Source organism: Haliaeetus albicilla, chromosome 7, assembly GCF_947461875.1.
Source record: "Haliaeetus albicilla chromosome 7, bHalAlb1.1, whole genome shotgun sequence".
NCBI lineage: Eukaryota > Metazoa > Chordata > Aves > Accipitriformes > Accipitridae > Haliaeetus > Haliaeetus albicilla.
The window spans coordinates 24818648-24846604 of record NC_091489.1 but is presented as its reverse complement, the minus strand read 5'-3'; the positions used below and the strand labels follow the sequence as shown (position 1 = coordinate 24846604).

Sequence of the window (27957 nt, the reverse complement as noted above, 5' to 3'; positions counted from 1 at the left end):
GCGGGCAGCTCTCTGAATAGCCAGGACGGTGACATGGAAGCCAGGGCAGCTCCTTGTTCTTCAGGAAACATTCTGCTTAGGCCTTCCCCAGAGTCTCAAATATAAATGCGCTTTTCCATTCTGACTGTTACAAAGTTTAGCTCACATTTTTGCAGATCAGTTGTTCGATAGGAGGGCTTCTCAGATTAAATATTACTCTTGATATTTAAAGTAATAAGAAGCATCTTCTGGTATTTGTGATTTTCATATGAGTTATGCTTTCAGACACAGTAGATCAAATTGAATTCTAATGAAGTTTGTGTTTTCTGTTGCAGAAGTCAGATGCTGTAAGAGTCACCACTTTCACTGGCTGCATGGGTGAAACCTTTCTAGACAGCAAGCCCATAGGACTGTGGAATTTCAGGGATATTGAAGGTGACTGCAAAGGATGTGCTGTCAGGTAAGTAAAGCACTGAGTGTTTCTCTTGCTCCTTTGGGAACCTGACACTGTGTTCTGTGGTAAGCAGCAGGAATTTCCACAGCAGCCATCAAGTTCCAGTAGACAGCTGTGGTCTGTATGCAGCGCTGAGAGTTGTAGGAAATACGAAGTTAGGTTGCAATGACACCAAGAAAGGAAGCACCCAATCTGGGTCATAAATGTGGTCAGTGTAACAGTGCTGTGATGGAAAGACTCCTGCTAACCAGTAACCAGGATTAGTCAAAACGTGAGAGAGGGTGAGATCCACAGTGGGACTGAGTCTGGCTCATGGACAGCTGTGGTGTGGGTGCCTGCACCTCTTACGCAGCATGGGGCAGAGTGAGGTCCTTCAAGGTGGCTTTCACAGCCACCAGTGTAGTGAGCAGAGACCCCCACAAGAGAAAGGTGTTTCCATTCTTGAAAGAGAATGGGAAATCCTGTCCCTGTCAGTGACCTGTGGTTCCAGGTAAGGTAAATGGCCCATCCAGGCAGGACCAGGATTTGTCTATGTAGGCTCAGAAATCTCTTCAGGAATTTTAAAACAACGTAAGTTATTTCCGGTCCAGATGTGTCCTTGTCCTTCGAGAGCTGTGATCTTCATTCCTCTTTCCCACCAAACTAATCTTAAACACTTTCCTGTGCCATGTCTCAGCTTCAAAAGCTGAGGGCCCTTATACAGAGGCACCACCTGATACTACAGCCCAGTCCTGGGAATTATCATGTAAAGAAGACAGACTCTAGGTCTCTCACATCCTTGTTTATGGCTTTCACAGTGACCCACTGCATGAAAGCAGCACGGTTGTCTTAGATGCTCCTTTTTTTAAGTAAATTTGGCAGTATCAGTATATGGTATAGAGCTCACATTGCATTAGGTAAAATAATTGTAGACCCAGTCAGGGAAGTTAAGAGTAGGCAATTTTTCAAACTTTTTTTCACTTGTCAGAACAGAGGTTTGATATGAAATCAAACCAAGTTCAGGAAGACTGCCAAGAAGTGTCCCCTCACTCCCCTAGCCCTTCACTTCTTTTTCTTTTAAACACACGCGGCAAAGGAAAATGGTTGGCATTGCCCCTTTTCAGCCCACAGGTGGCAGACGGTGAAGGGACGGTCCAGTTCGATGGTGACAGCTACGCCATGGTGAGCCGCCCGATCCGCTGGAACCCCAATATTTCCACAGTCATGTTCAAATTCAGGACCTTTGCATCAAACGCCCTGCTGATGTATCTTGCTACTGATGACTTGGTAAGAACAACCAGCTAACCTCCATGCTCCTTACAGATTTCATGGCATCTTTGCAGTGGCTGAATTCTTCATACTATGAAAACAAATAGTAGTTTGATGTAGCACTGTCCTGGTATGACATTTATTGCTTGGTTCAGTGCTGGCCAAGCGAAGATAATGTTATAGTGTGGAAGCTGACTGCCTAGTGTTTACTGACTGGGGAGCATTATGTTAGACTGAGGGGAACTCCAGCTTTTCCGAAATTTTTGATTAATTTTCATTTATCCCAAATGTTTACCTGTGCAAACATTGTCAGCTGTGGTTGTACATTCATAGTTTAAAATATCGTAGTGTGAGGGCAGGGAGAATATGGGAAGAGACAAGTCTTAGAAGTCCTACTGTTACGAAGAAAAAGGTTGTGTTTAATGTGAGTGGCATTAAAGGGAAACTGAATGGTGCAGTAAACAGGGTGCAATGGTGATGATGTTTCTACAGGGTCTACAAATGGTGCCTTTTACAGCTAAAACAGAGAATAGAAACATTAGTTATAAAGCTGTTCAAGGTTTTTATTCACACACACTATTAAATGTGTGTGGATAACAGGGAGAAGTTATTTATAAAGACATCTGGCCAGATCCTCACATGAATCAGGACTAACTCAAATTCAGCATCTCTGATCCAGATTGATTTGCACGCCTGACTGGGAACAGTCCTTTCCTTAGCCTTTTCATATGGGCCAGAAATTATGTACAGCAGCTCTCACCGATGTCTTAAAGAATTACTGAGCACTCACTATTTTACAAAAACTGTGTTTGTGTAAATCAGTCTTATTTCAGATTCCTATATTTTGGGAAAAATTATCAGAATTGCTGAAATTATCAAGGAGGGGGGTGCTCCTTCTGACTGACTATAGTAAAAGATAACATTTTATTATGATAATGAAGTAGTTTTCCTAATTAATTTTTATAATTGAATATTGAAAGTATAATTAATGTAATTATTTTAGATGGGTTTGTATAATTATTATTCATTTATGTAGTTTTCTAGAAAGAACTTATTAACTAAAAACTTGAACTTCTGAAAAACACTAGGAACTGGAAGGCAACAGGTCCGTGATACAATTTGTCTCTTAAGATATTGTCCCACTGTATAAAAACTTTGAGGATGCTTTTTCTAGTGACGCATGGATAGACATGCATAAGCATTTAAAATACTGAATTTGTTAAATTTTACTCTTTTCTTCTTAACATAAATTTATGTTCATATACATAACATTATTATCACCGTTTTGCATAAGTATTCAGCACATGGTAAAGTATTTTCATTCTCCCTAGGTCTGAGCACAGGTGGACCTGGCCATGAGCAAAATGATAATTAAACTTAAAATTTCTCCGGTACATTCATGTTCTGGGTCATAGTTCCACCATTACTTACTTAATGCTGTTCATGCTGTCCAGTTACCTGGGTATTTGTTTTGCTCTTTGTATCCTGCCAGCTCTTTTTCTGTAGATAGTGCAGCATATACCATTGCTCCAGTCAGCCATCCTCAGTTACTGCTTAGATATTGGTGCCAGTGGTTGATGAGAATAACAGCTCTCTGTTGCTCCATCAGTACAGATTATTCTCTGAAAACCCTGGTAAAACAAGCCCATTTTACCATCTTTACTACTCTCGTTTTCTACCTTGCAAGTTTAAATCTAGCTGAGGTATGTAGTAAATGCACTAACTGTATTTACAGACGTACACTTAAAGCTGAGCATTAGTTTCAGGTAATTATAATGTGTATTTCTGTCTTCAGTCTAAGAAAATAAAAGTACAGACAAGCCATCGAAAGTCCAGCTAAGTTGTTAGCAAAATTCCAACTAAGTTAGCAATCCAAAGGAGAAGAAAAGTGGAAAAAAGAACTTGTTGGCAGCAGACTTTTGTACATTACAGTCCTGGGCAGTAAATGCCTAAGTAGATTTTTTAAAAAGCTTGGAAAAAAATTGTCTGTTGCCATCCAGGAAAAGAAAGTGTTTATTTAAAGTCATATGCCTCTTACCAAAGTGAACAAGAATCATAATTTGTGTATCTATCGTTTTCATTAACAGAAGGATTTCATGAGTGTAGAACTCAGTGGTGGGCGTATAAAAGTCAGCTACGATCTGGGTTCAGGTACAGCTTCTGTTGTCAGCAACCAAAATCATAATGATGGCAAATGGAAATCTTTCACCCTGTCAAGAATTCAAAAGCAAGGTGAGTTCCTGTGGTGTCAACACCATGACTTTCCCAGTTACCTGTGCAGTACAGCTAACCATCTAATCATGGGTAAGATGATATGCAAAATGCTGGAATTATAAAGCTCTAGTGACTTAGCAACTTCTTTTGCTTAGATTACAGGTGTGTTGACTTGCATGTGAGTGATTGCACTGTCAAACAGGCCTTTTAGGAACAGGTACCTTAATTTTCAGGCATATGTCTGCTCTACAGTTATGTCAGTTACGTTCTAAAATGCTTCTGAGTGGGGAAAAAAAGAAGCTTTTTCATCAGTTCCCTGATGCTGTTCAAAATCATAAAACAAACCTGCGTGATCTTTGTTAGGACAGCAATAGCTTTCATGCTGTACAGTCCTGTCATGCTCAGCATATATCCCAAAGTGCTTAAAAAAGCAATGACTTCAGTATTGACAGTACAGTATCTCAGCAGACAAACACAACAACTATTTTATATTCCCTAATGATATGCAGTGTGCCATGATCTGAATCTACATGGAAACAACTGGGAACATCTTCAAAAGTGCTACTAATTCTTTAACCTGTTACAAGTGCAAAATATGAAATGGTGGCATTTGATAAGATCGCAAAGAATGCTGACTACCATGCTGGCAAAACCCCTTTTTTGTTGTTTTTAATCTAGGTATAGGACTGATAGAATCTTACCTGAGCCAAATTGACTTTTTTATGGCATCTTTGACATTCTCTGTGCCTTTATATCCTGAAGTCTTACTGCATTCTCAATCTTCAGGGTCACCACAAGCCTCTGAACACACTCTTCCTCCTCTGCCCACTGCAGTGCCAGCTCTCTACCTGACCTTCCCATCTCAAACACAGACCCGCTCTCTTGTCATTTGGCTGAAGTAGACTCAAAGCTCTCACTTGTACATTTGCTGCACCTTTAGAGGAGTAATGCCTTCTTGCTAGCCAGTTATCTTAGTTCATACTTAATTCAGGAGGTATTAAGATAAAATACAATGTCACATAATTGTAATTTATTAATACCATTCAAACATATTCTGTGTTTATAAAGAAGACATAGGTATAGAAATGAAAGAAAAATTAATCTGTTTACAGTAAGGTACAGCAGGAAAGTCTATCCTCCATTCAATTCTCTTTAACTCCTGAAAACGGTAGTTTGGTTTCAGGTTTTGCACATTTCTTCTCTCTTTTAAGGCATTTATTTAGTCAGCTGCTGCTACAAGAGACTCACCTGTGGGGAGAGATTCTGTCAGATCAGAGGAGACTTCCTCCCATCCTCCCATCGCTCCTTCCTCTCCATGGATTATACATTACCTCTTCTAGCCAGTCCTCCCTTTGAAATCTCCTAAGAGGTTGACAGGTCTTTCATCTCCAAACTCACTCTATTTCATCTTTAACCAGAAATCAGGCTGGTCACTTTTTTAGTTAAAATAAAGGCTAATTGCATTTCTTAGGTATGTAGATGGTGGGGAAGGGGGGGGGGGGGGAGTGTAGATTATAAGATATCTCTTGGATTTAACTATCTGAAGAAAAAAAAAAGGGAAGGAAAGAAGAAGAGAAGAACTCTTTCTTTGCATCACTATGGTAAAATATCCCTTTCTTCCTTGGGGGCTTCTCAGCATTTTTCACTGTGTCTTGTCTCTCTCACTGAACTTTATATTCTGTATTAATCCATACATTAAAAAATATACATGGAACAAGCATTTAAATAGGATGGTTGTATGTAGTGCATCTCTGACTCCAGACTGAGATTAGCCATGACAGCATCTGACTGCTTTGGGTTTGAAAATGGTTTAGAGTGACTGATCACCAATCTTGAAGGCACATAATGACAATGCTTAACAAACTTTTACACTAAAAAATCCTGCTCAAGTGACAACCTTTGGACTGAAATCACAAATTAAATGTAAAGTGATCTCTTCTGTCTTGACTTCATCCTGAAGTGTTAGTTCCAAATTATGTTGACACAAAGAACATACCAAATTGAAACAGGTTTAGAGAATATATAAAAATAAAGCATACAGAATTGCTATAGCTTTTCAGGTTGTTATGGAAACAGAGGACAGTGCAGGTCTCTTCCCCTGCCCATAATTGACAGTTTGGAAATCCAGTATCTGAATTGCAAAATACAACCCTCCTTGCCTCTCCCCTCACCTGGTAACCCTCCAAATATTTCTCTGGTTTTTTTCTTACATTAAGACATCATTGTTCATGTCTGATATTTTGAAACCAATCTCAAATCTCTTCCAGCCAACATATCAATTGTAGACATAGACACCAATGAAGAAGAGACCATAGCAACAACTTCGACCGGCAGCCACTTTGGGCTCAACTTAAAAGGGCATGAGAAAATATATTTTGGGGGATTGCCAACCCTGAGAAATCTAAGGTAACATGGCTCAAACCGATTTCTTTCTTTAGCTTTGTTAAGGGGATGTAAATGCAGCGTAATCTTATTCTCTGTATTTATTTCTCAAGTTCATTTGCAGTAAGTGAATGGTGAGTTCCCAGTGTACCATGTATTGCCACAGGAGACCAACGCTTTATTTGTACATGTTGTGGGTTTCAATGTATTTCACGCAGCTCACATTAAACAAATGCAGTGGAAGTAGCAGTAACGGTGCAGTGCATCTTTCTGATGCTGTGCAAGAACCATGATGTAGCTGACTTTTTAAGTATTTTTTTTTATTTGATGAATAGAATTCGTGACTTCAAACTTACAGAAATGGCTCCATATCAGCGCAAAATTAAGCACAAGTGTTTACCTTGTGCATGAGTAGAAAAATTGAACTACAAACTACTCCTCATGGGATTACTCTTAAATGGGTATGCATGTTTTTACATAATCAGGGTCAGTATACTTTCAATATGTATAAAAATATTGTGTTAGATACCATTTAAAGTTATTTGTAGACATAAGTTTCTCTTTAGATTAAATTCCTCCTGTATTCAGGAATTAAAGTATATGATACAATACTCTTAATATATTTAATGTAAGTAGATTGCAATATGGCAACCTTTTCCCTTCACAAGCCTGATTCTGATTTTCTTATGCAAATAAAATTCCCAATATTTATTTTTAAAATATTGCATAATATTATTGATAAACTTTAACTTAAGCTTTAATAAACTAAAGAAATGGGATAACAGATACTTTAATTTAGTGACTGTATTACATAGTTTTAAATAGACCAAAAAACTTACTTAAGGTTTAAATGAATATTCAGCAGTTTTGCTATGACAAGAACAAGAGAATTCTGTGCTACAATGAACAGATGAGCAGCAGAGAAACAAGCCCATTAATCTACGTCAGCTTTAACTACGTGGCATAATGACAGCCTTGAAGTGGTCTTGTGCACAAGGAGCTGTTGTGATAAATCCACAGGCTGTTACACAACTAAAAGAGTGGACATATTTGTTAATTTATTAGGTTAATAACTGACCTCTGATGTCAAATCACCCAGCAATAAAAAGATCTAAGATCTGTTTTACTCATGAAATATAACACTACATTATGTAATCGTGAAATCACACCAGTGCATAACAAAATGTCTGAAGCAATTATCTTCCAGCATATCCTTTGTGGTTGCTTAGAAAATCAGTGTACCACAGCTACTTGGCCCTATGGCAACCATTCTGCCTTCAGCTATGATTCATCAGTCACTGGGGCAAGATGAACGTTATGGTAAATTAGAATAAAAAATAGTGAAAGGGGGATTAGGGCAAAGCTGAGCTACTGCAAACAATAGATGCTGAGGTACCCATGACTTTGTAATTATCAGGTTGTGTCAGTTCTACGGAATTCTTTTACATGGTTTGGTTTTAGTCATGACCAAGTATAGCAACAAATTATAAAAGCTCTCATATATATTATATTTTAAGGTAACTGTTTGCAGAGTAACCCTGTTAATCATTATATCCTGATAGTGTATATAGAATCTCACTATCTATTTTGTGTTGTTTGTAAATGATGTATATCTGCTTCATTGTGAAATATTTAAACCGTGCTAATAAGTATAATTTGCTACAATTAATGTAACTTTTTTGGTTTTTTTTTTCCCCTTTCTCCCTCATCCTAGTATGAAAGCAAGGTAAAAATAATCAGATTACTTGCATGACTTGCATGTGTCTAGTAAGTGCAGCTTCAAAGCACAGGCGGCAACGCAGAAGCAGCGTGTGGGCAGTATTTATACCAGCTGTTATGCTAAGGCTGTTAATTCAGCGAGTTGCTCCTGCTGCAACAAGCAAAGCTGCTCCCAAGTGCTTAACACTGTCATCTTACACGCTGTGCACACACCTACACAAACAACTTTTCTTTTCTTCACACAGCTGCTTACTTCAGCTGTGTTTGTTTCTGACACTGGAATGCCGCGGAAGCAAAGCTGCGGCAAGCGGTATTGCCGAGGTTGGTTCTGATCTCCAGGCTGTAAGAGCAATGTAGTCCCGGGTCAGGTGAGGAGCGCTGCCCTCCGAGGCAGGGAAGTAGTTACTGAGGAAGGTACGAAAGTGAGGGGCAGATTTTTGTGAATTTTGCCATTTCTGAGTTTAAGAACAGGAGGATGAGAGAGGGATAGGGCAGATCACCTGTTTCTGACTGTGTTTTCAGTTTGCAACTATTTGTGTCCATTACTTTTGCTTTGATACGCTCAGATGTGAACTGAACTTCACTATGTTTTGCAGCTTAATTCTTGGCTTGAATTAGAAAAAATGCAACTTCACCTCCCCCAACCCCTGATCCTGAGAAAAATTTCTGGAGCTTGGGAGGAAATAATCTTTGCTTGTGTTCCCTTGAAACTGATCCTAGTTTGGCAAAAAAAAAAAAAGGCCAAGAATTTATGCAAGATCTGAATGAACTTGGACATTGTTTTGTATGTTTTGGAAGGAAACAAGGGAAAAAGGAAGTCTTAAGAAAACATCAATGTTTGCAAGGATGTAGAGTTCATATGGGTTGGGAATTATAAGATAACAGCCACTGCTTGTAATGGGGCAGCATGAGGGCAGTCTGTAGCTGGCCAGGGCAGGAAGGGTGTAAGAACATGAATGGTATCTGGATGGCAAAGACAGGAGACTGTGGGCACTGCTGACAATGATATGGCAAAACTGTTCTGTTGCTGGGAAGATGAGTCTATAAAGGAACTGGGGAAGAGCTAGGAAACAAAAAATCAAAAATCAAAGGTGACCATAACTACATGACTGTAAATAAAGCAGAATATGGATTATTTCAGTAAACCAGATGCTTGCATTAACTTATGCAGAGGATGCTAATTTGCCAGCCAGCAAATACACCACGCTTGCTAGGATGGCTATAATGCAAAGAATGGCTTTCAGTACCAAAACACACAGCTGAATAGTACATGTGCAAAATGGTTTTATTTTGTAATTAATATTCTTTATATTCTTTTCTTTCCTTCCAGGGAGCTGAAGTGTTAGGGTTTTTTATCTCCTCATGTTTTAACTCCTTATTAATTTTCCATATTAATTTTTCTTTCTTTGAGCTGTTCATATTATTCAGATATTCTAGTAAACACTCATGGGTGATATTGTGAGTGCATTAACTAATGCTTTTTTTCTTTTTGGATTTACTCTCCATGGTATGAATGGCAACTTTTCTCTGAAGTGACTTTATAAGACTTTTCTTCTTGCAAGCCTGGTTCAGATGTGCTAGCAGTTATGGTCTCACTCTGGTGTTCCCAGGCCTGGGAAATCATACTTTTGCATTCAAGCATGCTAGCTTTGGTGTTACTTTCAGGGCTTTTCTCATTTCTTCTGTCAACTAGCTGATGAGCCAAACCATGGAACTTTAAAATTCTAGTACAATATTTTCCTGTCTTGGATGGATAATTAGGTTCTGTAACAAAACTAAGTCTTTTGTTTTCTTTAACTGCCTGAGAAAGTCAAATGTATTGCTGTGTCATAAGAAAATACACAGCAGTTTTCAAAGGAAAGATACTGGGAATATAAAATACATAGAAAACAAATGTCAGTCTACCTGAACATAAAGAATTCCTAAAGCATAAAAAAAATCAAATGAAAATTTTTTTCAGACCTTGGCAAAGACTTTACCCAAAGTGTTTGTATGCTGCTGAAGTTCCTCTTTCATTAGGATCTAACATGCAAAAAGATGAATGAAACATCTGTCTTCTAGTTAAGCTCTCTCTTTATTGTTATGATTTCCTAGCTTGCATCTTTCTGCTTTGCCTAAGGAACAACTACTTAATTATTTCATAGCTCACTGCATTTAAACATCAAAGGTGACAGCAATCCTTTACCAAAACAAAAAAAAACAAAACAAAACAAAAAAAAAACAAAACAAAAAAAAAACCAAAGAAAGAAAAAAAAGAAAGAAAAAATGGCAAAGAGGACTGTTGTCAATTGGAGATGAGATGAATCTCCTGTTATACCTTTGAGTGATGCAAGGCAGAATGCAATATGTGCTCATAGGTGGTAGAAAACAAGATGTATTCATTTGAGTGTATGTGTGTATTTATGAAAAAAAATCAAGCATCTGTGCATCTGAAAGTGCACGTGTGTGTGTCTGGCTGACTGTGTTCTCCCTAAACATTATTTTTGAAAACCCATGTTTTTTTAGGCCTGAAGTGAACTTAAAGAAATATACAGGTTGCCTCAAAGAGATTGAAATTTCAAGGACACCATATAATATATTGAGTAGTCCTGATTTTGTTGGTCTAACCAAAGGATGCACGCTAGAGGTTAGTCTGACTTCCATGTATTTTGGGTTTAATGGGTATAAACGTTTTCTGGCTTCTGATTTTATGGCATAACATATTAATTGTATAAGGCATATTCAGACACACATAGGGATCTAACCTGAAAATCAGAACAGTTATATTTAAGAGAAAGAAAGATGAATGAGTCTGATCAGCAAGTAGACCAGTTTTCCAGATCCTAACTTCTTGGACGGGATCCCTGGCCAATTGTGATATCCCTATCCCTAAAGGGTAGGATTTTCTAAAATGCTTAGCAATGGTCTAGCTTTGTTTCAGCTGACTAAAATGGGAATTATTGACATTAATGAGGATAGAATTAGGCAGCGATAATATTGCAAAAACCTTAAAAATTTTGATGCACATAAAATCCAAGGATTTAAGTGATTTTTTTTTTTTAAATTGTTATTATAAAATCATTCACTACAGAACACCTAAGGTACTTTGAAAATCACCATATATTTGGGGGTAACTGAAACAAAGTCACCTTTAGGACAGAAACGTAAAGCACTTACTGTTATGAGCTATCACTGAGCTGGAAGGCACATTTCTTACTGATCACTAAGAATGTGCAAAATTGGTGTTGTTATTTTAACTTTAAATACAACTCAAGTCTATTTATTTTCAATTATTGCTGCTTCTAATTAAGAGGCCTTCAATGTATATAAAATCGAAGGAATCTGATCCTAAGTTTGGGAGAGACTATAGTAATTTTCCATGGAAAAGAAGAGTCTTCGTATATAAAAAAATATTTCCAGTTACATTTGTCTCCCCGTAAGTAGTTTGTATTTCTTCCCTGGAAATGTATACTATTGGAGATAGTTTTGCCAGCAGATGTATGATCTAGAGTTCCATATCAGCTACCACTACAGTAAATCCAAGTGAGTTGTTGTTAACCTGATGCTCTCCAAACATTTTTCTACAAAACATTAAAAATTTCCTTTGAACAGGGACTGGATCTCGGCCAGGCCAAAATAAAGACGAGGACCCTCTTTTGCTGTGTTTATCAGTTGTACCTCTGGCCTTCATCAGAGCAAAAAGCACACAACAATAGGACTCTCAGAGAGGATATTAGACTAGATGGATCTGTCATGAGATGGCCATTTTTAAGTTTTCAAGTTTGTGATAAAGCTAAACTGCAAACGGCCAGATTGCTCAAATGCTTTTAAATCTTACAAGTTTGGTTTCAGCAGAATTTTTTTACAGAAGTTCCTATTTGTTTTCCTTTATTTTAGATTCTTTCCTGAATAGGAAAGAAGGATATTTGTTCATTTGTTCATTTTCTTCTGTTGCTATGAATCTTAGGAAGTACTTTGTTTTTCACATTATTTTGTAACACTTGAGATTTTAGAGTATGAAATCTAATTGGATTAACCATTTTGTTGGGGAATTAAATAAAATACTCTAATTGTACAGAACAGGATATGTAGGATAATTAAGAAATGAAGTAAAAGCAGAAGATAAAGACTGGATATATGCTCAATTATTTAAATGCTCTCAGGTTTCAGAGAAAGGTGAACATTATCAGCAGTGATTTTATCTGGCATAATCTATTATCTCTAAACCTGAAAACAGTTCTACTGTACTGAAAAAATGGTGAGTTACTGTAGAAAAAGTCACTGTTTCTATAGACTGGTCTTCCGCAGCTGGAAGAATACATGAATTGGCAGTGATGACAGAAAATCTTCAGGAGTATGTACCAATTTATTATTTGATGACATATTCTGCTCTTTAAATTATGTTAACAGCTACCAATGTCCAAAGAGTTGGGCCATACACAACGAGTGCTTTGTTTATGAGCCCGAGTCATCAAGAAAGCAGTGGTGCTTAGTGAAGCAATAATGATGAAACAATAATGACTGATTAATGAAAAGTATTTTCTGGGCATGCCTGACAAATAATAGAATCTAGTTTGTGTTCATATTGGCTGTTGTTATCTATTGTATTGATTTAAAAGCAAAATCCCACTGTATTAACTCAATGGAAAACATTCATATAAAAAACCACCTGTGAGCAGTTGTTTTTAATCCAAGAGGATATACCAAAATAAGACGGGAACTTTGCCTTCCTGTAAGACAGGATTCCAGAAATACTCTACTGATGCCAGATGTATAAATGTAAGTTAGTATTTGCACAACACTTTGAGAAGTAAATGGCTTAGTGTTTATTGTTACTTTCCATCTTTTCACACTAGTTATATTACATAGTTTGTTATTTTAGTTAAGAAATCTTTATGCATGTGCATACTCTTGCTTTTAATCCTACTAATGCAATTTCCTGTCGTCTTCTTCCTACAGAACATTTATACTGTTAGCTTCCCCAAGCCAGGTTTTGTGGAACTGCAGCCTGTCTCCTTTGACATGGGCACAGAAATCAACCTCTCCTTCAGCACCAAGAATGAGTCTGGGATCATCTTGTTTGGCACGAGTGGCACAGTTGTCCCCCCCAGGAGAAAGCGCAGGTACACTGGAAGGAAAGCTGCCCCTCTGAGGAGAAAGCGCAGACAGACAGGGCAGGTACGAGGAATCTAGCAAAAGATAAAGAAAACCCACAATTTTACTGAACTTCTTCCACTTGGGTGGATTCAAGGCACTGTCAGATGTTTATACTTCAGTTAAAATTCAGTGCTTGGGAATGAATTATTTCCAATGTTATCCTTTATCTGATGGAGAATCTGATAGAGGCTCAGATTTGGGTTTTTTGCATCGGAGTAACTGTTTCTTTTAAAGATTTATAGTAAGGCATCCATTGCTTGTTGATAAACAACAACAGATTTGTTTTTCTATCATATAGATTCTTCCATGTTGTTTTTTTAATCAAACCTAAATATTAGAGGATACTGTTCTTCACTCATTCTGAGGACTACTTATACACTACTAATGCTTGGAAACATCTCTCATTCTTGTTCACACAGACATAAATGAGGATCATTCTGTTTCCCTTGAGACCAAAAAAAAAAAAAGGGGGGGGGGGGGGCTGCTAAAAGCAGTGCAAGATAAGCCCCTTGTTTGGGATAACTGCTGTAGGGTACAGGACTTAAGAGTACGCCAACCTCTCCTTCTCTCCCATAAAATACAAATTTACAAATTTGCAGTATAAATCCTTTCCGAAGAAGGGGATAGAGTCAGTCGTTTCAGAGGAGGTACCTACAGAGTCCAAGTGACTAACTGGTAAAAGTGTAATTGCTGTTAGAAATTATTAAAATCTTGGTTAATTAAAAACCTCACAGACAGACATACTACAACAGAGATAAACAGAATAGTTTGGTGCTTTCTTTGTTCAGGACTTCTGGGAAATGATATTTCATTATTCTCCTTCCTGCCTGTTTTGGAAGAGAGCTCTCAGTGACCTGGAGGAAGATGCTCCAGGGAGAGCACATTATAATGGCTCACCCGCATGACATTAACTTCAGGGTAGGGGCTCCTTTATAATTTCCCAGCTCTTCAGGTCACAGAAGTGAGCATGGCACTCATTGCTATAGTAACTGCAGGTTAGATCCTGAAATCTGCTACAACATGACATTGGTTGCTAGAGTAACTACTAGCATGATTTGCCAGCCCTCCAAAGGCAGAACTCACACTGAGATCAATGCTATTCAGGACTTGTGTGTTTAAGACCAGGCCTTGTAACAGCAAAAATCAGAAGAACTGTAGCTTAGAAGTCTCCATCCTTCCCTGCAAATAGGTATGCAGAGAGTTAAATCTTTTGATGAGGCTTTGCAGCATGACCTCGTTTTACCCATTCCTCATTACAAAGATGCAAGAGAGTCTGAATGTAGCAGCAGCAGAACTGAAACTACAGTATCTTGTCTATGGTGAGCAAATTAAAAACTGGTGTAAAAAAATAAAACGTACACAATGATGTAAAACTAAGTGAAATAATTTCTTTCCAAATATCACTTAGATTCTCATACCAACATATACATTGCAGGCCTACTATGCAGTGTTCCTGAACAGAGGTCGACTAGAAGTGCATATCTCCACTGGGATACGGGATCCCCACAGAATCACCATCAGACCAGAAGTTGGCGAGTTTCACGATGGCAGAGCACACTCCATCCGGATAGAACGAGCTAAAGGGTAACAAACACCTCTAAGTGCTACAGACCGCACAGCACAGCTAATTCAACAAAGCGAATGTACCAATGTCTTTAGCAATCCATGTAAATGCTTCCGCTGAGGCAAAGAATTTAGTGTAATTCCATCCTTATCCAAAAACTTTTAGAAGTTAGTTTCTGACAGTGCCTATTATTTTGCAGAGCTGGGTTTACATGCTTTCCTAGGCTATCAGCCTGTTTCCCCAGAGACCTGCATTTGTCTGAATTGGCATCTTTAACCTTCTGGTTCTTGGCAAATATTTTTATTAATCAAATCCGTGGATGCAAAATACTGCTGTGGTACAGCAAATCACCTTTTCAAGACATGTAGAAAATTATTGTTTTCAAAGTATATGAACAGCAACAGCACAGCACACTGTAGGCTTTTTGAGATGCCATGTGCCGGTGTACACGAGGTGGTGTATACGATGGTGCCCAGCTAAATATAGTAAAACAATGGAGACACACAGTCCCAGATAAATGGCAGTCATTCTTATTGCTGGAAAGCCATTGCAGACCTTCTCAGACGATGTTCTTTTAAACAGAACTTCACTTAAATTACTTTGCCCTTTCTCAGACATTGTAAAAAAATGCTAATTACAATTCACCATTCAGAAAGTGATCAGAAAGAGCACTACTGTAGTGTGTAGGAGTCAGGCAGTCAGTATTATTTATGGCCTGGAATAGCCCTTGTTCCAAGCAGGGTTTGTTGTGGACATTTGGACATACAAATGTGTACATTCAGTAGATTAGTGCTCTATGCACAACGTTGTTCTGCTTTGTTTAAAAAAAAAAAATCAGAAACAAGATGTGACATGCAGCATGTTACAAAATGCGCTCATCCAAGCACACTGAACACTAGTTCACCGTCTTACCCCCACAACACTGCAGCCTTCTTGAGGAACAATTCCTGTCTGTCTAGTCCTGAGATGCCCTTCTGTCCTCTCTATAATTTGCTTTGCTTTGCTTTGTCCTTTGTCAGTATAATTTTCTGACTGAATTTCTATTGTATCATTAAAAAAAAAATCTTGTAAATAAAGCCTTCAGACAATATCTCTCCCCAGCTTCCATGACTAGTTTGAGGTAATACTGTAGATTCTTTGAGAGAAAAAGTGATGTTGGAAATGGATGACTGCATTTTGCGAAATATTTTGTCTGTCACTGTGACAGAACACAAATATGCAGATGGTAATAAGAAGCGCTAAACAGCAAAGAAAGTTCTTTTGTGCAGTACAGTAACTTGACCTGTGAGAGTAGATCAAGACACAATTGCTGTACAATGTCATCCAGTGACGATGCTTGTTCGGATGAAACCTCTGTGTTTTCAAAGTAGCTCTGTTACAAAACAAGTTGTCTGAACTCTGCAGTTTCTGTAACCTGAAATAGATGTGAAAAGATACAAATTAAGATTGACCCCTCCTCTGCTCATCACAAGCTCAAGCTTTATTTGATTCAATACGAGGAACACCCTTTGAAAACTCTTCAGAGAGATAATTATCCATATAGTTATGAAGTATTTGCTTTCTCTTCCAAGGTAATTATAGGATACTGTTGAAGACTAATGCACATCATTGTATGGTTCTGCTTGGAGCCAAAATGTTTGCTATGGTAATGGCTGAAGATGAGACAAAAGATGAACTATTGCATGCTGATGAAAATACTGACAATCAGTAGCCATGGCTAACATGCAGCAGCACAAAAGATAACTCATGTCTTGACAGCCTGATTTCCCTACACTTCCTCTGAAGACGGTGGAGAGAAGTGTCCTCTCTGGGACACTTCACAGAACCTAAATTAGTCTGTTGCTCTGAATTGCCCCCAGAGAAATCTCTCTCCTATTTCCACTGCTGAAGGATCTGGGGGAAATCCTAGAGACTGTCCCGAAAGATAAGTCTTTAAATACCCCCTTCCTCCAATCCTCTGAAAAATGAGTTACTTTCTTACTCTACAGCTTTCTAGGCCAAATGAATCCCTCCAAAACTATGAGGAAACGACAATTTGCATGTAGTACAACAGTTATCTAATTCAGGTGCTTAAGTCACTATCCAGTTCTGTCTAGGACTTGTGTAAATAACAAACCAAACATTTTACATATGAAAACTGGCCTCTTTTCAATAAACATTTTCAATATTCAGGTGCTAACATTTGTAATTATTGTTAAGGAAGAATATTGGAGTTCAATATAATTTTGCAGCTGAAAAAAGTGAGGTTATGTGCCAGAAACTGATTATTTCTGATATGTCATAAGGATGCTCAGTAATTCTGAAAAATCAAGCTACTTACTTATAGATGCCCAGTTTGGGTTTAGATAACTAATTGTAGTCAAAGATGCTTGAATAGTTAGGTCCTGATGCTTAGCATGACTGTAACATATTTGAAATAAAAACTGCACTTCATAAATCATATCAGAGTTTAGCAGAGACACATACAGCTTTTTTTTGAAGTCCTGATTCTCTCCTACCTAAATTCTATTAAATACAGTCTAACAACATAAAGAAATTATGCCAACTAGCGTTCTACATTCACCTTCAAAAATACTGAAGTTCTTATCCAGCCTTTGCAACTCAGCTCACCTTGAGCTGGATTTGTTCAGAAGTTGGAGATTTTCTATGTTTCATCAATGGTAAATTGTCCCAAAGACGGCAGTTAAATTTTTTACTCTTGTTGCTATACCTTGTTATATATATATTACCCATCAAAATAATCCACTGTCTCTCAATTCCATAGCCCTTACATTAATGCTGCTTTCTCAGTATACACAATGTATGGCTTGGCAAACTACTTTTTCACTTTCTGTCCCCTTTACCATGTTTCCTTGTAAATGTGGTACAAACCCGCAACATTTGCATCGCAGTAGCTTTGACAGGCAAGAGCATCCAGCTTTTCTCTCACATCTGGATTCTTGTTTTTACCAGAATAATGCTCTTCGCCGTATTCACCCCTTTCCTCTTTGCTCTTTTTTCCATTCCTTGACTTGGCTTGGTCAGCCAGTGGTGCTGTGCTTCAGAAGCTTCCACCTTCCTCTGTTCAACCTTAACAGTATCTTCCATGGGACTGCTTTGTCTTTAACTTGTAGCATCTGCATTACCCACGAGAATGAATTACAGCACTTGCATCAGTACATGGTGACAATCTGTAATTTTCCTACTCTGCCATCTCCCCCAGAAAAAAGCTACCAGATCTTTTAAAAGGTGTACAGTATGTATCTGCGGTTGATTTTGTAATCAGAGCAGTCTGTAGCAGTGTTTGTACCCCAGCAAGGAGATAACAACCTGTACAAACCAGGAAATAGGGAGCCAAAAAAAATGTGACCCCAGGCAGTTCCCATCCTGCTGAGCACTATATTGTATCTACCATCACCCTACAGCAGGCTTGGCCCTAACCATGTCAGTGTTGCCACACTACAAACCACTAATTCCTGTTCAACCAGTGACTGATATTATCGCCTTCCGCAGCACAGCTTTGCCAAGCTCTGTCAGAGAACTACCAAGGAAGCATAGCAGTAGCTGAAAACCTTCTAGTGGTTAATATGCATTTAATGTGAGCTGCTAATTACATAATTTGAGTTGCTCAGCGTTATAGCTGGTGTAGGAGTAAATGGGGCCTGCAAAGTGGTGATTTTAGTACAAGCAAAAACCAGAGTAAAATATGTCTTTCTTTGCTTTCAAATCTTTTTCACAGGATGTTCACTGTTCAAGTAGATGAAGACAAAGGCCAGACTCAGAGATTGCCAACAGACCAGCCCATCTCTGTTAAGAAACTCTTTGTGGGGGGTACTTCTTCTCAGTTTCAGACTGCACCTCTCAGAAACATACCACCATTTGAGGGCTGCATATGGAATCTTGTCATTAATGCCACGTAAGTCTCACTGATGCCCACAAATGTCCAGTTAATGAGGCCTGGTTAACTACCTTGGCTGCCAAAAGAAACTTCAGTGTTGCAAGGAATCATACTAACAGCAAAACCTATAACATGATCTGTTTTCTTAATATGCCCTTCCTTTTTTTGTCTACAATATACGCTCCATAAGCTATGCAATTAATGACCTATTTTACAGACAAGCCAACAGCTGTCTATTTATCCATAAAATCAGAGAAATTCAACAGTAATGCTGCAGTAAGTCTTGCCTCAGTGATAGGTATTTATGTCGTACTATAACACTTTATTTAAATAAGGTTGATCTCCAAGAGTATACAAATTCTGAGAACCACCATGAAAATTAATTTGCTTTGTGGAAAGTGCATGCTGCAGTAATCTGGAAGGAACATTTAAGTAAAAAGAAAGGGAACGGTGAATAAAGTAAAATGTCTTCAGAAAGTTCTCATCTAAATCTTTCTTTCACATAACTGAAATACCTAAATTAGGATCTCATGACCCCACACTCCAGCAATGTATATCAGAGAGAAGGACATCTCCGCAATGTGATTCAGCCTACCTAGGCTGGTAAAATTTGCTAAAGAGGATGCCTGTCTCTCTGCACTGGCTGTAGGAAGGAAAGCCAGTGGTGACTATCACCCCTAATTTAAGTGTCCCACCTTTGTACCTAAAACAGAGGGGATGAATCCTGGCTCTTGTGTCCTGTGAAGTGGAATTACACTGCAGCATATAGCCATTCTTTATAAATGGGTGATAAAAAGGCAGAAAAACTAATAACAGACATCGATTTCTTTGTGTGTTCTCAGCCCCATGGACTTTGCTCAACCCGTGTCCTTTGAAAATGCAGATATTGGCCGATGTCCCTCTCTAGAACCAGAAGTTAGGCCACCTGAGGATGAAGATAAACCAATCCGCACAACAGTCCTGATCCAACCTGAACCAGACACTAATGGGGAGAAAGAAAGACCAAGGACGACTCCTGCTTCCCCTCCTCCTCCAACACCATCTCTATCTTCAGCACTTGTAAGTGTAGATTACTTCACTCAGGTAAAGTTTGAAAAGTTTCTTTTTCTAGGCAAAACTGAAAAGCTAGCCATTAAGAATAATGAAGTAATTTGCCACAAAAGTAGTAATGATTCAGCATGCTATTGTAAAGGGAACACCCTGTTGCAGGTCAGTAAAACCTGAGGATAATGGAAAACTGGTTGATGTCATTTGCTTGGATTATCACAACAGTAATTTAAAAAACAATATAGCAGTAGAATTCCCTTTGGCTTGCATGCTTAGTCCTAAATCCTTGCACTTCAGGATGTAAGCCAAGCAATATCTGATTGGAGTTGGAAGGGAAATTTTCCTATGGAAACTCCATGTCATTATGATATTTCTTGTGCTGTTCTCTGAAGCCACGTCAGTGACAGGATGAAGAAACAGGTAACCCAGAGAGGTTTGTTTGATATGGCAATTCCTCCACTGCTATTTTATAACTTTAGTCAGGAGACTTACAAACTTAAGAACTGAAACCCCAGTCACTGCTAAATTGAGCTCAACTGTTGCCAGAAATCTTAAATAGCTAGATAGTGGCAAGCAGTCTACTGTCCAGAAAAGATACGTTTAGATAATCTGAATATTAAACTGAGTAATTTATCCACTGGAAGATATCCTTGGGGGGGAAATCATTTGCATTTTATTACACCTCCATACAACCGACAGGTTTAGGCAGGATATAATTCAGTATGGGTGAGGTTTCCAAACAATGTGAAAAGGCTGCACATTTCCTAGTTAGGAGCCTATTTACACTACCATAATAAGACAGTTTTGAGAAGTTAACAACCAGAATATTTAACTTCTCTTTTTATATATATCAAGTACAAAAGAGTCAGTAATTTTGACAGTTGCTCCCAGACTGGCTTCATAAGATCTTTTAACCATTTTGGGAGGCACTCCCACGCTGGGTCAGGTTTAATCTTCATTCCCATTTCACACGTCTTCACTGACACATTATAGAACACTGAGTTTGTTGGTATTGGATTTTTCTGTGTGACCCAGAGATTAAGTTTATCAATTAATTGCATGAAGACCACCAAAAAAAAAAAAAAGTTGTGATTTTTCAGTGAGTCAGTTGGCTATAAGTCTGTCAGTTAGAGACAAAGGAACCTGAATTCATTGTCCCAGTCACTCCCTGTTTCCTGACTCATTTTCAGAATTCATATCTGGTTTTTCGTGGACATAGGTAGGATTTCTAACTATGTTTTCCTACAAGAAATGGTACAAAAATTAGGCCAAAACCCCTAACTCATTAAGGTTTATTTTATATTTGAGCTTCATGGCCACCTTCATTGGCCAGGTACATATGGCACAGCTTTATCTAGAAGGACTTGTCAAGCACAGCTGAAGTCTCCACAGCACATGCAGCCATCTGTGTACCTGGAAGTGGGAGCCTGGGGTTCAAGATCGGCAACCTCCGTCTTAGTCATTACCCTGCCCCGAGCCCCGAAGTTATATTTATCGGCCTTTTAATGCTCTAGGGCAGCATTTTTTATTCGTTCCCACAAGGTGGAGTAGTTGTAACACAAGGGCTCCGATGCATCTTTCTGTTTGCAGTTGAAAGTAAGCAAACTTGCAGTATAAGGCGGCTACCACAGAAAGATAAGGAACCAGGCAACAACAAGGTAAAAAGGGTTATCCGGTTTAATGCTCACTGTTGTGAAAGAGTGCAATCATATTATCCCTTGATCAAGCATTATAAACAAAACAACACAGAAGCGTGTGAGAGAGCAAGTCCACGCTTTCTAAGACTCTAAGCACTAACTTTTAAATAGCAAAATTGAGAGGAATAGATCTACTCATTAATACCAGAAACTACTTCCATTGTAACTAGGTGAGTTTTGTATATCACGTATCTAGAGCCATGATAAACGTGAAATAGGAGTTCAAAATAAAAATCTAAATGAAACACCATTACTCCACTTTCTCTCTTGGAAAAAATGAAACCGTTTTAGTATTCTGAAGACTTGAAACTATTTTAAATAAGGCAAGCTTTTGGATAGTTTTTATGTTCATCTAAGTAAATTCTCCAAAGTATTTTTCTGGGGAATGTTGCAACAAAATAAGTAACTACAGTCTAATAATGAGATAGCACTCATATGACAGTTAATTATACAGAATTTCAGTGTAGAAGGGCTGTATATGGAAAATATACAGCAGAAAAAAATTATTTCCACATAGTTGGCTTTAAAAAGGTACCTGTTCTACTTAAGTCCTTTCAGGACCTTTTTTATCTCTTATTATCCATCTGCATGTAAAAGAGGAGGGGAGTTCAATCCCAAATGAAAAAGAAAAAAACAACTACCCTCTACTATAGGCCAGACAAGATCTAGAAATAGGATAGCTGGGAGATACACTGGTCACCAGTCTGCTGCTGCTTGCTACAGATGCTAAAATGTTTCTCAACATTGGATAACTGCTGCTTCTGCCTCATGTTATTCACTGCTTCTCAGGATTTGCTTGCCACTGAAATGAAGAGTGCCAGCATTACTTCTGCATTTGACTCCATGACGGTATCTTCCACTATTTCTCCATGCACTACTTCATTGTTTTAGTAACACTATTCAGTGAACTGTGGGGACTGCTTCAGTGGTGGTCCCTTTTTCCCCTAACTACTTTCTTTGTAATTGCTAATACAGCATTGTTTGTAGAGAATGTGTGACAGTCCACCAGTGGGCTTTTCTGTTCTTCATTTCCACTGTGTGATAGACACCTAGCTTCTTGACTTACCAGTCAAGTCCCTGACATCTGACAAGACTGGACTAAAGTGCAGCTGAAGACTTCAGTCTTGAGGCTCTCAGGTAATATGGGAGATTATTAAGCAGCCAGGTTTAAACCCAGGACACCTGAAGGCCATTACTGAAAAAACAAAGCTGGGCTATTTTAATATAGGCTGATGATCCATGCTTAGTTCACAGTCTTGTGAAGGCTGTAAAGCTGGCTGTCCTTAGATAAAGTCAAAGCAGACATGGGGCTGTGAATAAAACCTGGAAGTTTTTTAAGCATGCCCTACTGATTTTTTTATCTTTTACTGACATTTCCACATCAACCTAATGAATGTTCACTATTAGCAATCAGTATTTATCAGTAAATAATCGGTGTATGCTTGGTATGATTCCAACCATAACAGTGTGTTTGGCACTCTCCCCCACTCCTTGCCCTTCCTTACAGTCCTCTGGCTGGGATGAAGAAAAGCTGCAGTGTTTGCTGACGCTGGGGAGCAGCTAAAGTGTCAGAGACAGACCCTTTACTGACATATACCAGCCTAGGACTGAATTTACTGTCAGAATATGTCCTTTTACCATGTAATATGTAAAAACGTGCCACAGGAAAGTGTGTGTTAGTGTATCTTCCAATTCTTTCCAGTACCAGTAGTTAGTCCCTACTGAAAGTATTATATACACAGTATTTTTATTAACATAGTTGTTAAACTTCTAGATAAACCTATAAAGCTTAAAATAATTAGAAACTTTACCCAGCATTATGGGAATATGATTTTTTTTCTATTTGATGATCACTGGAAGACTGCTATCACACATTCATAACTTTGTTTGGTCCTGCTGAATTCTCCCCGTTTTTCCCCTCCATTGCACACTGATGTGTACTTGTCGTAATGCATGGTGTTCTACTCTGTCATATTCAACCCAAAGCATTCATTGTGGACAACTAATTTTTAGAAGTGCTCTACACTGTTGTGAAGGTTTTTGTGACGTGTGAAAGCAAAAAATATAACACTACTGAAAAACTGAGTGAGGGGGGAAAGAAATTTCCTCTTTGTGTATGAAATCTCAGTGTCTGATGAGTCACTCATGACATTTTCAAAATTTTTCACAGAAAGAGCTCTTTGCCAGCAAAACACTGCACCTTGTGCTTTGCAGGTCCCCGCTGAGTCAGGGCTCAAATAAGAGACGGTCGCCAATCCAAAATGATATCAACCACAGTGCTTAAAAACAGAGCTCGCAGCTATCAAAGTTTGGTTTTTTCCCATCGATGTTGTCCTGATACTGTGTTGTGTTAGATCCTTTGAGTAGTTTCTTCACAATACTCCCAGTGGGAGGCAAAAGCTAGACATGAGTAGGAGCTGGTAATTACCATGGTCTCACATTGCCCCAGGCACCCCTATACAAGAGCTTTAGGGCCAGAGATTAAAAGACCTGGTGAAATTAAAAAGAGAAAATTATACTGGGCAGAAGATATTTCACCTTCCATTGTTGCACCACTTTAAGATTAATAGAAGTGGAACAGATAGGGAGGGGTTTCTTTCTTTACCCCCTGGGTAATGTGTCTACATTAGACAGCTCAGGGAGTTTAACAGTTGTTACTTCTATCCATCAGTTATTTGGCTTCCCTTATTGTTTGTGGGGGCCTTTCAACAGCACTAGGGGAAACAACAGCACATTAAACAAAGAATGCAATTGTAAAACAATATAAAGAAGTAAAATGGAGGACTCTGACAGGTGCAGGATCTGAAACTACTTTTAACTCATTATTTTTAAGGTGACTAGATTTCAAGTCAACAGCAAAGCATCCCTTTAAAACTTAAGTCTTGCTTCATTTCTGTAAGAGAGCATCCTACTGTGTAAAACTCAGTTATGTGAGCTAAGAGTACACTGAGCTGCCTGGAAATTACTTAAGACTCTTGTAAATGTCCACTGGTGGCATGAAAGCAGCAATGTTCATATATTACTTTTATTTGCTTTTACAGCCAGCTTAATGAGCTCTGCTTTTACACCAAGTTCCTGTCATACTGGTTTATAACTTTAGCTGGTGTGATGAGACATCAACACACTGGAAAACTGCAGGGCAGTGTCTAGACTAGGTGGAATATTCTCAGGCTGAGCAGTTGGAAGACTTCTAGCATGGGCACAGCTGAGACAGACACAAAATATGAAGTTTGTATGATCGCTGTATATTTTGCAGGATTCCTGTGCTGCTGATACAGAACCAGCCATTTTGGAAGGTGGCAAGCAATTTGGTCTTTCAAGGAACAGCCACATTGCAGTTGCATTTGATGACACCAAGGTGAAAAACAGGTATATTGTTTATTTCAGCAATAAATTTTGATGGAATAATGTCAAAATAAAATGCCCCTCCTAATATTCCCAAGAGCATCTCCCAAAATTATGGGCATAACATGAAAAAGATCACATCCCATGGCTAATTAATTTCATTAAGCAAACATAAAAAGCATTAAAGCATGAAATCTAGGCCATGAAGTGCCCACCTAAGTAGCTCTCACAAAAACAGTTTACCTCTTTGTTTCTAAAGGTCTGGGCGTACACAGATCCCAGACTGATTTACAGAAAAACAGACAGAAGAATGGAGCCAGGTCATACAACTGAGTCAGAGATTTCTTTTTCAGAAGAAAGTTTCTTGGTTCAGTAACTTGGTAATTTCTTGTAATAAGCAAACTTTTTTTCCCCTTCTCTCCCATAGTTAAGATGAATCTTGCACAGTAAACAGGCAAAATGACATTACCCTTCCAAAGTATAACAATATATACATATACATGTTGATATGCAAAGAGCTACTTATAAAAATACAGCTGTTTTTAATGGATTGTGAAGCTGTAACTTGTTAATTGTTCATTTTTGCTCTGAAGGCACACGATCATTAACAAATGTGCCATGTCACACCACTAAGCATTTTTGCTGCCTTATAGTTTACAAGTCCATCAGCCTCACACTTATTTTTACCTATAAAGATGATGTACTGCATATTTTCACATATGCTAATTTTAGAAAACTGGGAATATAATTAAAAGAAATATGTAATCCTAAAGTGCTTGCCTGTCTTCTTTTCAAATAAGAATCCTGGCCTGATCATTTTCATGCAGTGGTTTTTCACATTTATATTATTAGCTGCTTTCACGTACTGACTTTACAGCTCAACTTGGCCTAGGTTAGTGACATGCTGCCAGTACAACCTTAGCATTTAGATAATCTAAATAATTTCTTTCCAGGTTCTTTGCCATAGGGGAGGTTTTTGGCATTACCATTCTGTCCAAGGGGTCGGCAGACTTCTTCAAGACGCACCCTCATTTTCTGTTGGAAGAAATCAGAATAAGTGTTTTATATCCTGATTGTAAACTCTTCTCTCTGCATCCTTAAAAGTTTTGCAACCTGTCTTCAGGCAATACAACTCATTAGAAACTCAACATTTGCCAGCTGTCACTACAGCTCGCTCCTCTTTGCAAGCATTATGTGTGTGGATGACGGATAACACCGCTGGAATTTTACAAGGGCTGGGATTTTCCAGCAACTACAGCTGCAGCTGAGAATTATATCTTGAAATTCTATGCCAAGGTTACACTTTTTTATTTCCACAGCAAAGGGACTAATGAACACTCATATGTCAGGGATCAGATATGTGTGAAATGCAATTCGCGTATAACCAAATTATTTTTCTTAAACTCTGACAGACAGTAAAATGGGCCACTAACTGAAATTTTTTTAGAGGAACAGAAAAGGGTAAAGCAGATAAATTTGTCTACTGTCTGACGCCGAATATCTTTTCCTCCGTTGCTGTTTTCCTGTTTGTTTGATTTCCAGACTTACAATTGAATTTGAAGTCCGAACAACAGCTGATTCTGGCTTGCTGTTTTATATGGCCCGCATCAACCATGCTGATTTTGCAACAGTTCAGATAAAGAATGGACTGCCTTACTTCAGCTATGATCTGGGGAGTGGAGACACCAACACAATGATTTCCAACAAAATAAATGATGGCCAGTGGCACAAGGTATAATAGTCTCTAACGCTAAATTATTTTTTTTAAAGCTATGAGCGAGCTTTGTTTTGCCTTAAGATATTTGCAAAATGTAGTCTCTACAAGCTAAACTTTACAACTAGGATTTTCTGTAGTCTGCAAAATTTGTGCTTTCAGATTCACTGTTACGTAGACAGTACATATTCCACTAACAAAAAAGTTAGTGCTGATCTTTGAATTTGTCCTTCAGGAAACACATATTTCTGGACATACTTAGAATATATCCCATGTATGGTGTCGTGGTTTCAGCCCAGCTGGTAACAAAGGACCATGCAGCTGCTGGCTCACTCCTCCCCGCCCCGCTCCAGTGGGATGGGGAGGAGAATCAGAAAGGAGAAAAGAAAAAAAAAAACCCAGAACCTCGTGGGCTGAGATAAGGACAATTTACTGGGACAACACAAAAAGAGAAGTTACAACAACAACAACGATAGTAATAAAAGAATATACAAAACGAGTGATGTACAGTGCAACTGCTCACCACCCGCAACCTGGCGCTTTGCCACTTCCCCAACCGAAAACCCAGAGGCCCCCCCCAGCCCGCTCCCCATTTATATACTGAGCATGATGTCACATGGTATGGAATAGCTCCTTGGCTAGTTCAGGTCAGCTGTCCCCGCTGTGCTCCCTCCCAGGTTCCTGTGAAAATTAACTCTATCCCAGCTGAACCCAGGACATATGGTAAGGAACTGCAGAAAATGTTCCTTCCTGCCTAATAGGGCTCAGGTGAGTATCAGTTCATGATGATGGAATACATCATTAAAGCCAGTTGTTTCTATGTTAATAATGTCATTGTTCAGCCATAATGCTAAGAACAAAGGAAAAAGAAGTAACATTTAAGTACATCTTCCCTGCATTATTAATTTAATTCATTAGGGAATAAATATGACATTCACAGATGTATTTGGCGGCCCCTTCTGTGACTTTATGAGAGGAAGCATTAATATACAATGCCTGTGGCATTCAGATGGTAAGGGAAGGAGTAATATCACAGCCATGAAGTTTAGTATTTACTGGGCCAAGGACAACAGACACATGGTATATTCATTAGGTAGCATGCCTGAAGGCACCAATAAAGACAGAGAAGAAAAGAATACATGAGCTGTGTATTCAGGCTGCATTCTATAAGAGACATTAAATTTTGGATGGATATTTGGAAAGTCACCATCCACATCTCTATCACCAAATGAGAAAAAATCTCATTGTGTTTTCTGGCACACTTGAGTTGTTCTTATGAAACCCTCTTTGCAGTCCTCCTTAGTCCCTCTCTGCTTCATTCCCACCCTGTTCTGCAGGAGTTTTATTTTCACTGGATTTTTATTCATGAACTTTTTGATGATAGCAAATGCTGTATACCAAGGTATTTCATGAGGGGAAAAAATAAAAGTTGTATTCATTATTTATCTGGTTTATATAATGCCTAGGAGCACTGGCAGTAGACCAGGGCTCCTTTCTGCTAGACCCTCTATGAATACAGAAGAGATGTGTTTTGCTCTGTAGCCATTGTAGCCAAATAACCATACCCCAAATGTAGGCACT

The 27957-nt window shown here is 38.5% G+C and overlaps 1 protein-coding gene and 1 long non-coding RNA gene across 8 annotated transcripts in view; one reads left to right on the top strand and one right to left on the bottom strand.

Annotated features, from left to right (window-relative positions):
* LAMA2 (laminin subunit alpha 2) overlaps window positions 1-27957 on the top strand; it is a 374696-nt gene that overhangs the window by 337514 nt on the left and 9225 nt on the right. For 2 of the 7 annotated variants that reach the window (XM_069787391.1, XM_069787387.1), the window contains 13 exons: window positions 315-439; window positions 1537-1699; window positions 3769-3913; window positions 6163-6301; window positions 7992-8003; window positions 10502-10622; window positions 12935-13153; window positions 14568-14716; window positions 18415-18591; window positions 19416-19632; window positions 22107-22166; window positions 24574-24686; window positions 26205-26394. In XM_069787391.1, the coding sequence (XP_069643492.1) occupies window positions 315-439; window positions 1537-1699; window positions 3769-3913; window positions 6163-6301; window positions 7992-8003; window positions 10502-10622; window positions 12935-13153; window positions 14568-14716; window positions 18415-18591; window positions 19416-19632; window positions 22107-22166; window positions 24574-24686; window positions 26205-26394 (1830 nt within the window). Of the gene's footprint in view, window positions 1-314; window positions 440-1536; window positions 1700-3768; window positions 3914-6162; window positions 6302-7991; window positions 8004-9956; window positions 10623-12934; window positions 13154-14567; window positions 14717-18414; window positions 18592-19415; window positions 19657-22106; window positions 22167-24573; window positions 24687-26204; window positions 26395-27957 lie in introns of those variants that run through there. The other 5 variants (XM_069787394.1, XM_069787390.1, XM_069787388.1 and 2 more) reach the window with 4 other exon arrangements.
* The window catches only part of LOC138686102 (uncharacterized), a 34886-nt gene continuing 21499 nt past the window's right edge, over window positions 14571-27957 (bottom strand). The window contains exon 2 of the long non-coding RNA XR_011325430.1: window positions 14571-16110. This is a non-coding gene — a long non-coding RNA (uncharacterized lncRNA). The remainder of the gene's footprint in view (window positions 16111-27957) is intronic.